The 10,131-nt window shown below is 37.5% G+C and overlaps 1 protein-coding gene across 2 annotated transcripts in view; it reads left to right on the top strand.

The window, feature by feature from the left end:
* The first annotated feature begins 1,040 nt into the window (after nt 1-1,040).
* ADRA1A (adrenoceptor alpha 1A) overlaps nt 1,041-10,131 on the top strand; it is a 43,873-nt gene continuing 34,782 nt past the window's right edge. Inside the window, exons 1-3 of one of the 2 annotated variants that reach the window (XM_014054869.2) lie at nt 1,041-1,179; nt 1,272-1,363; nt 4,586-6,249. In XM_014054869.2, coding sequence (XP_013910344.2) covers nt 5,355-6,249 — 895 coding nt within the window. In that variant the 5' untranslated portion in view covers nt 1,041-1,179; nt 1,272-1,363; nt 4,586-5,354. The remainder of the gene's footprint in view (nt 1,180-1,271; nt 1,364-4,585; nt 6,250-10,131) is intronic. The other variant, XM_014054870.2, reaches the window with a different exon arrangement.

Raw genomic sequence — 10,131 nt, 5'->3', positions numbered from 1 at the left:
ATAATGTCCTACACATCCAAAAGCAAGCTGGAATGATGACAGTTCTATGCTCTGCTTCTCTCTGGAGAAGGTGCTGCTCCCTGATCAAATGTGTTGGCATGTACCATGGAAGGAACAGAGTGCCAACTCAATTCCTGCAGCCTGGTTTACCCCATTGTTTGACAAGCTATTATGGAAAAGATGCCTCTACCTTCTACCCTCTCATAAACCCAAGAAGACCTCATTCTGGATACAAGACTTGGAGAAGCAGGTTCCAAACAACCTTGGTTCTTTCTTTGCCCAAATTAAGCATGTTGTGTCCTTGGTGCTCTGTGAGCTTGGTTGTTTTGCTTGCAAACATGTCAGTGCCTGAGTAGTTAACACTACCAGGGCTCCAATGAGGTTACCTAGTCAATCATAAATCACTTGCAAGCAAACAACCACTCTCAGAGACCACCAAGGACTCCATCGTTAAACCCTGAGCTATATATATTCTCTTCTAAAATAAAACATGCTCTTTCAACAAGAACAATTGAGTTCCCTCTTGGTATGAATCTCGCTGTCAAACTCAAAATCAGTTGACATTTTACAAATGCACACCTATCCACAGACTCAATGTACATCCTTTTCTTCACAGTCTTGTTACTCCTTTCTTCCCCCTCAGCCTTAACAAACTGCATTTATCCGTATTTCAGAATGTGAAAACACCCAGCATAAATACGATAGGTGGGGTGAAAATGCTAACTAGCTTCTCACCAGTTTGCTGTAGTATTTCCTTTGCCACACTGCTCCTTTACCCCCCCCCCTTCTTTAAAGTAGATTGAGTAACCAGTATTTGCTCACAGCTGACAAGGAGACTCAGACTCACACAGAAAGAGGGAGGGGGAGAGAGAGAGAGAGAGAGAGAGAGAGAGAGAGACGGAGGGAGGGAAAGAAAGGAAAGAGGAGTCAACAGAAAAAAATGTTGACAACTGTCAGAAGTGCCCTTTCTTGTGCTGAAATACGGTAACCAGCAAGAGATTACGGTAAATCACAACAGGGACCGTAGTGCTGCCTGCATCAGCTCCTACAGCACACTAAAGTTACTGCTTCTCCTTCACAGTCGAGCAGGGGGGCATTATTCACAGAGGAAGAGGGAGGTATCATAAAAGCAGCACTCAGCCACCCTTAGCCATTGGGACAGAGGGAATTCATGTAATTGTGAGTCATCAAAATATACTAAGGGGGAGGGGGTGAGGGTGGGAATGCTGATTCCTTTTTGATTTATTTATTTCATTATTGTTATTTGCAAGCAAAGTGCCCCACTGTGTCATTCGGATGACTGCTTGTGATTCGTCCCCTTTCAATCAGCCCGCAACAGGAGGGTTTCAGGAGCTAGAAGGAGGTAAGTAGATGGAGATCTTTAATATCTATGGAAAAGAAGTCCTTAGCTAAAGACAATATACCTGCCTATTTTCCTTCCTTCCCTCTTTCCCTCTTTCCTTTTTCCCTTCTTTCCTTCCTTCTTTCCTCCAAGTAATGTTGACATGGTCAACAACATTTCTTTTATATCCTGTTTGGGGTATGCCTCCATCCTACATTCCCTGGATTTCTCGTATTTATTTAATTTCCCCGAGTCCAACAACAATCAGCAGAGAAGAACTAATGAAGAGAAAATTGACTAGAAATGTGTTGCGATGTTTTTATTTACATGCCTGCTTACTAATATTCATTGATTCCTAAAATTTTATACTGGGTCGCATTCGCCCAAGCCCTGTTTTTTGTGATGTTGGGGCCACAATTTATTGTTGAAATTACAATTGGCTTTGAAATATTCTCCCACTAAAGGTATGCCTGAATTTTCACCTATTTTCTCCATTGCAATATAAGCATCGTCAGCTTTTTAAAGAAGGAATACCTTTTCTTTAAAAAGAAAGAAAAATGACTGAAGTTTTTTGTTTAAGAAAATTACACATTTAAAATCAAATTATCTATTATTAGTTCAATTCTCATTTATTATCTTGGGGATATCCAGCGAAGTTTCTATTTGTAGGAAGTGAGTGTCCTATTAAAGACAAGGAGGGTATTTTTTTTACTGCATGGAGTTTAGCTTATCAGATGGATAGATTGTTGTCCTTAATTGACCAAGCCTCTACCCATAAACATGGATAACAGCTGTAAACAGTGGGTCCAAAAGGCCAGAAACTGCAAGGCACCGGACAGATCTGTACTCTATACTATTTGTATGCAAAACCCATTTGTATCCAAAGAGATAAGTGCAATGACCCTTCAAGTCAGAAACAACTGGCAATAACACAATGTTCTGAGCTTTGCTGTTAATTTGACCCATGCTGTAGGATCCCCCGAGCCCTAAAGAAACAAAATCTAAGTTTAAAATATCATGTCTAAAGCAGCACCGCTGTGACTTGTGTGTGCCTGTGTATTTGTACTCTACTTATGGGAGATATGGTCAAACTCCTGCACGATTTCAATTTCCCTCGCCCTGTTATTATTAATCTTATAGAAAAGAGTTCCTATTAGAGTTGTATGATGTCATTGTCTTTGCTGTTCTTAATTGGGAACAGCCTTTGGCGAAATCGTAGCTCAGGAACACAAAACAGGTTTTGTGTCCTAGGTACTGTTCTTGGACTGTCAAAATGTAGCTGGAAGGGCACTTTGCTGTTGTTCTCGATGCCAATGCCATGCTAATCATCCAGGAGTCTAGAATAGTCCCACACCTTTTGCTTGGTTTTGCTAGAACCAGCTTAATTCGTCTGCTTTGCGTTGCCAATCGTTTTTGTTCTCTGCCTAATAAATTTGGGTTGACAACTTCTCATTGATGGGCTACCAGTGGACCCTAAACTTTTTCTAGCCTCTGGAATTTCCCCAAATTACTGCACTGAAATTTGGCAGCAAACCAACCAATTAACTTGGTATGATTTCCAACTGTGTTCTTTTTTTTCTGGGAAATAAAAAGAAATCCATAATAGGCTTAATACACCTATTAAGAATTAACCACTCAAAATCACAACCCATAAACCAGAGTTTCCAAATGTCAGTCCTGGTGTCTTCAGACTCCAGAAGCACTCAACAGTCAAATAATAATAATAATATAATAATCTATAATGTAACAAATTTAATCTAATAATAAGAATGTTATTTCCGCCCATCAGCCAAAACATGGTTGCCCACCTCTAAAATAAAAGGTAAAGGAAGAACCTAGTTATTTCCAGAAGCTGTTAATCTATAATTCCCAACACCTCTAACCATTCTGATTAGCTTTAATGGAATTTCGAATCCAACAAAATCTGGAATCCCAAAAGAAGATTAGCCAAACCCAAGATAAAGAAACGGGGACTGAGAAAAACTCTGAGAGTATGTGGAGAAAACAGATATTCCATGGTTACACAATGGGATGAGTGCTTGAGCTTAGCATGGTGGGAAGGGAGGGGAATTTTAAAATCTATGGAAACTAAATGAGTAAATTATGAAACTAACTTGCTTGCTTATTTGGAGCACCCAGAACTGAGTCTGTGGAGATATTGATCTGGCCGCTGTAGAGAGAAATGCCTGTACTCTTTTCACCAAGGATACCTATTGTGATCTAATGCACAAGCCTAATTGGGACACCAGGAACAACATGCTGTTGTTTGCTTGAAAACATGCATTTGCTCAAAAATGCTATTCTATTCTATTCTAGTCTAGTCCAGTCCAGTCCATGAATGCCCAGCATTTTAATCTTGAAACATGAGATTATTATTTTGACACTTATTTGTCAAATCAGACATACAATCCAATAGTGTTTCTTCTTCACTTTCAAAAGTTTTAGAGAAGCAATTGGTCTTTATAGTCATTGTAATTTGTTCCTTTTAATTAGAGATCCCCAAATCTGGCCCTGGGATCTCCTGCATGTGTATATTACAATAGACATCATCTATGCCAAAGATATTTATTACCATGCCCAGGGCTAAATTTAGATATTTCAAACAGATGATACCAATCCCTGATACCAATCAATCTGTTTTGATTAGACCAAATAAAAACTAGGCTGCAAGGAGAATTCCATACATAGGGTTCGCAATTTCAGCCATGCATCTCAGATCACAAGGGGAGTTTTCTGTTCTCCTTTCAAGTTAGCATAAGGCTCATTTGTAATATAGAGCAGGAAGAGAAACCACTTCAATATTGGTTCTCTTATGTTGCAAACTAACATGGAGATGTCCATGATTTCTTCTTAATATAAAGTTGCAGAATGTTTTGCTTGCAAAAGAGTTAACTGAAAGAAATCACACATAGATCTGCTTGTTCTAAAGGACCTAATGTTGCCTTTCCCCCTTCCATTCCCCCCCCTCGGGGGGGAGGCTGCAGAGTAATCAATGGCCAATTTGTCAGAGATCAACATTTTTATTGCCCAGGATTCAGAGGTGTGATTTGATGAAAAACTATAAAAAGCAATCAGGCTGAGAAGCATCAATTGATGACCAAGCAGTGTCAACAGCAGTCTGTATGCAATGATATTAACTCAGTAAAGTTTGATTCCTAATTTTGGAAAAATGTTGCCATCAGGATATTTGCCCAACCAGAAGTCTGGTGTTTGAAATATGTTTTCTCCTTTTGACTTCTTTAGGAAACAACTCATCTGTCAAGCAGAAGAGCACAGATCTCCATCTCCTCCGAGTTCCTAGCAGGTCCATAACCATTGTTTGTTAAAAGGATTATATGCTGGGTGTCACCGTTTTACCATTATTACAGCTTCTTGGAATCACAAAGTTAGTCATGGATGAAAAGACTAGATATTGAGAAGTGTCAGCCAGAGTGACAGACAGCAATCTTCTTTCACCTGGGAGGATTTTTCAAAGTCAGAAGAAGACATAAAAAAGAACAAATAATACTCTGCTATTATTTGTGTTGCATCTTTCCATGAAGAACTTTTAAAGAGTCTGGAAGTTGAAGTCCTTTCTACCACAGCAACTTTCCTTGCTTGGTAACAAAAAGCATCTGGTGGCTCAATAGGTATTATTTTAAAAGAAAGAGGTCTTTAGTCAGTCTTTAATATGGTTTCATCATCAAACACCCAGCAAGGTATGATAAACACCAAAGAGACTGTTCTGAAGAGAACCATTCTAATTGCTTTGGAATTATTTTTGGGACAAGAAACGCCTGTGTTTTTCTTCAGAGCAAATGCAAAAGAAGAAATGTGGATTTTCAAATATGTTCATTAGTCAAGGGTTTGGCTCTCTCCTCTGCATTTATAAAGCCAGACTAGTATTTCCAATTAGTTTCTATCTACAATGTGGAAATAAAGCTTCACCCAACACTACCAAATATTTGCTCTTGGCTCTTTCAAAGAAAGGGCAGCGAGAATCACAAACACACTGGATGTACATTAACCAGTTATGATAATGGGACTGACCTCTGAGAACATCTCTGCCCTTGACTGCTTCAATTGCACTCAGACTGTGGAGCAATTAAATATTTCCAAGGCCATATTATTAGGAGTCATCTTTGGAGGTCTGATTGTTTTTGGGGTCCTGGGCAACATCGTGGTTATCCTTTCAGTGGCCTGTCACAAACATCTGCAAAGCGTAACCCATTACTACATTATCAACTTGGCTGTGGCTGATCTCCTCTTGACTTCTACTGTTCTCCCCTTTTCTGCTATTTTTGACATTCTGGGCTACTGGGCTTTTGGGAGGATCTTCTGCAACCTCTGGGCAGCTGTTGATGTTCTGTGCTGCACAGCTTCCATCATGAGCCTTTGTGTCATCTCTATAGACCGATATATTGGAGTGAGCTACCCACTGAGATACCCAGCCATAGTGACTGAAAAAAGAGGTATCCTGGCTCTGCTGTGCGTGTGGGCATTGTCAATTATGATATCCATAGGTCCTCTCTTTGGCTGGAGACAACCAGCTCCAGAAGATGAAAAAAACTGCCAGATCAACACTGACCCAAGTTATGTCTTATTTTCTGCTCTTGGGTCCTTCTACCTCCCCCTGGTCATCATACTGGTGATGTATTGCCGGGTATACGTGGTAGCCAGAAGGGAAAGCAAAGGATTGTCGTGTGGCCTGAAGACTGAGAAGTCCCATTCAGAAGAAGTGACTCTCCGCATCCACCGCAAGAACAACACTGAAGCTGCAGGAGCTACCCCTACCACCAAGCACAAGTCCAATTTTTCCGTAAGGCTTCTAAAGTTCTCTCGGGAGAAGAAAGCAGCCAAAAGCTTGGGAATAGTTGTGGGATGTTTCATCCTGTGTTGGCTTCCTTTCTTTTTAATCATGCCAATTGGTAAGTAAAATATAAATATACCGGCCAATGAGAATGTGAGGTTGTGGGTTGAATATCTGAGATTCTAGATGAGTTCTTCATCTGATGTGAATGAGGAATGTCTGAGTTGAATGAGATATAGGGATAGGGTAATTTATGAGGTAAGTGTGATGTTATTTTTATACTCCCCTGTTCTTTTCCCTCTACTGTTGAGAATGCACATACACAGAGTTAAGCAGCTAGGTGATTATTGGTACTATCTAAAAGAAGATGGGATTTTGGCACTGGTCAGAGGGATCTAGATAAGGCAGAGGATGATTCTCGTTTTTGATCAAAAATTCAGGTATCACATCCTGTTTAAGTCACAATGAAAACAGGAGATGATCAAACAAATGAGGCTCACTGGGCATCATTCCGTGAAATTTCCATACTTGTGGAATTTACTTTTTAAAACTAGGATATTGAGCCCAACCATTCAGAACCTGTAAGGATATATATGGTCTTAATTAATAACAGAATGCCTCTGAGAACATAATCAGGCTAGGAATTTGTGATCCCTGGACCAAAGCCAAGCTTACAATTCCTTTCACCCAAAACTCCTCCCCTTGCTTCTTCTCAAATATGTATTATTATTTTCAGCAACTTGGTTTATAGGCAATGATCAACTAATCAACTGTTTTGATGGTTAAGTAAATAGCAAGAGTTTTTGACTTCTAATCTTCTGCAAGTCACTCAAACATCTATCTATCTGCACACAACTATCCCACATCTATTTGGCGTTAACCTTTCACAAAGTCCAGGTTACATTTGAGTAAATCTTTGAGTAAACATACACAGAACCAAGCTTCCAAAGATTTACTGTCAAGACAGAGCTTTGGATTGCATTGAACTTGTCTTACTCTCATTTGTAAGGAATTGTCTTTTCTGTGATTTTCAAAAAGTTTATTTTTCTATGTATGAAACCTATTTATGATTGTTTATCAAAACTATTTTAGCACCTGTTGCTGGAGAAAATTGTATAAAAAGTCATGGACAGCCCAATTCAAACAATACTAGCTAAGGGGAGACATCTTAAATTCTTCTTTTATCTACGTTGGGTTGTAAAAAAAAAAGACATTAAAAATGAGTAAGATGCCAGTGAAAGGTCTTAATGTATGCATTTCAGAAATGAAAGTAAGCAATTGCACAAGCAAAATTTATCTGGAAACAGTTCAAATCCTGCTTTCAATGGATGTCATTCCCAGCTTAGAAGGAATGTTGATTTTTGTTTTAAATGCTGAATATGATAAGGTTGGGGTGTCCTACTTGATCTCCTTCAAACAGCTCACTTGCCTTCCATAATTTACACCAGGGGACTTCAAACTTGGCAACTTTAAGACTTGTGAACGTCAGAATTCTTCAGCCATTCATGCTGGGTGGGAAAAAAATCTGAATGTAGAAAGGGATTCTTCTAGAAACACATACCATTGGATTTAAGAAAAAGGAGCAAAATTCTAAAAAATTGTGTTTTAGGCCAGTCTTCAACTGCCTGATTATTGTCAAAATGTGTGGAGGTAAGAGACAGCAGAACAATAATAAGAATATTAACAACAGTGAAAAATAGCAATTAGCCATGTTAATGTAACAGAGGTGGAAATAGCTTCTCGGCTCACAGATCTGTTGATTTAGTAGCCACTTTTCTAGTTAGGATTTCTGATCGGGTGGAATCCTTGAGTGGATTCATAGATCTCAAAGAAATAATTTATATATAGGAGTCTATGTCTATATATAGGAGTCTATGAAAAAGGCACCTTTTCTTTGTAATGTTTACTAGATTTTTTAAAATCTAAAATTTTGATATGAAAGTCAGTTTTAATTACAGCCAACTCACTTTGGGGAACAAATTTCATTATAAACTCAATAGACTGTGGTTGTGTCATTTGGTAGCTGTAAGTGCAGATGGTTTACTTGGTGATTATTTGAAGTTTTTCCTTAATGGAGTTATGAAACTATGTGTTTCCAGATATATAATGTGTGCATTTTGTAAGATATATGAGCTGTTGTTTCTCAAGAATGCTGCAGTCTATTGTGGATGGAAACTGTTACGGGAATTCAGCAAATCACACACCCACAACTGTGATGGACAATCCTAGCAATGCTTTTCAGTTTGGAGTCAAAATAAGTGTGTTGAACAAATCATATCAAATATTTCTGATTTGTATAATTATCATTCGTGTTGTCTGTGGAAATTCTCAGTCATCCAGGTCACAGTTGTCTCAAAGTTGCTTTCTTCTTCAAAAGGTAACTCAGCTATTTTTTTCTTTGAGGAAGAAAGGAAAGAAAAAAAAAGAGAAATCTTCTTCCTCCTCAAAGAAAAAAATAATCTTGTAGATTTTTGAACAAAAAAGCATCTTTGAGCTAACACTTGTGTTTTAATTTTTCTTATTCAAAACTCTGAGAATTATTTTTTTCCTCTTTTAAATGATTTCTGCTACATCAATTATAATTTAGACCTATAATAAAATATAGATTTCTACAAAGCAAAATAAAAAAATGGCCAAGAACTGCATACAATTCTTCTTCCTATTTTGGAAATACTCTGAATGAAACATCTTTTACAAATTCTGGATATTGAATTAGTTCTAGTTCATACTCGATAGAGCTTTAAAATTGCCAGCTTGTAAATCCTACGATGTGGTCAACCATGCCCAAAGGGGTGGATGGATTAAGCAGTTTTTAAATGCTGGCATCTTATTCTGGGAAGTAGAAATGCCAAGAGTGATTTAACAAAGTTCATGAGATGCAGCCCGATTCAATTAATTTAAAAGAGAGGTTAATCTACTTTATTAAATTCATCATACCTAGTTTGGGGTTGAAATACGAAAGAGTAGACAGAAATAACTGAAAGGAATACTTTTAGGAGAAAGGGTTAATTGGAATGGCACGGTTTCATTTAATACAAACAGTATGTTTTGTAATACATTTTATTGTTTTATTACTTTCAAATACGAAACTCAGTTTGGGGAAAAATTAGGCTTTGGTAAAAATTCTAAATTCCCTTTCATCTATCCTTAATTAATTTCAAGGACTTGTGTTCAACAAAGTTCACCATCTTAGTAATTTAAATATTATTTAACTTCAGGTATGTCCTTCAATTATTAATTCCATCATTATTTTCAAGATGAATTTTCAGGACCATTCTTTTTTTATATTAATATTAAATTGTTTAGCAACCTCAGGAAATGCCTTTCTGTAGATTATCTATTCTACAGAATAGATAATCTACAGTAGTTTTTATGTCAATGTTTTTACTTAAACACCTTTGGAAAGCCTGTAATTCAGTTCAACAAAAGAATCTTACTGTATTATTTTCTTCCTACAAAAACAATTAACTTATCTTTAAAATCTTCCTTTATGTACACATCATCAGACAGTGAAATCATTAAATCCAAAGAGTGGCAGTTTAGTAATCACAATTTGGGATTGTGTGAACAGCTGCTACAACTAAATATTATTATTAGAATGTGTATTAGAAACAATTGACTGCTCGGTTTATTTATTTTTTCTTCTTTTAAAATTATTGTTTATCATTAAAGGCAAATAACAAATAAAAGTTAATGATTAAGAAATACTGCCAATGAATCTGTTACTCTAAAAATAAAAACATAGTAACTTGGAAAGTTTGTTCTTTAAAGCAATAGCAATAGCACTTAGACTTATATACCGTTTTACAGTGCTTTGCAGCGCTCTCTAAGCAGTTTACAGAGTCAGCATATTGCCCCCAACAATTTGGGTCCTCATTTTACTCACCTCAGAAGGATGGAAAACTGAGTCAACCTGGAGTCTGGTGAGATTTGAACTGCCAAATTGCAGGCAGTCAGCAGAAATAGCCTGCAGTCTGCACTCTAACCACTGTGCCACCAC

Source organism: Thamnophis sirtalis, unplaced genomic scaffold, assembly GCF_051295495.1.
Source record: "Thamnophis sirtalis isolate CommonGarterSnake01/CBP01778 unplaced genomic scaffold, rThaSir2_p1.2 scaffold_2, whole genome shotgun sequence".
Classification (NCBI taxonomy): Eukaryota; Metazoa; Chordata; class Lepidosauria; order Squamata; family Natricidae; genus Thamnophis; species Thamnophis sirtalis.
Note: the sequence above shows the minus strand (reverse complement) of the source record. Positions and strands in the feature narration are given on the sequence as shown.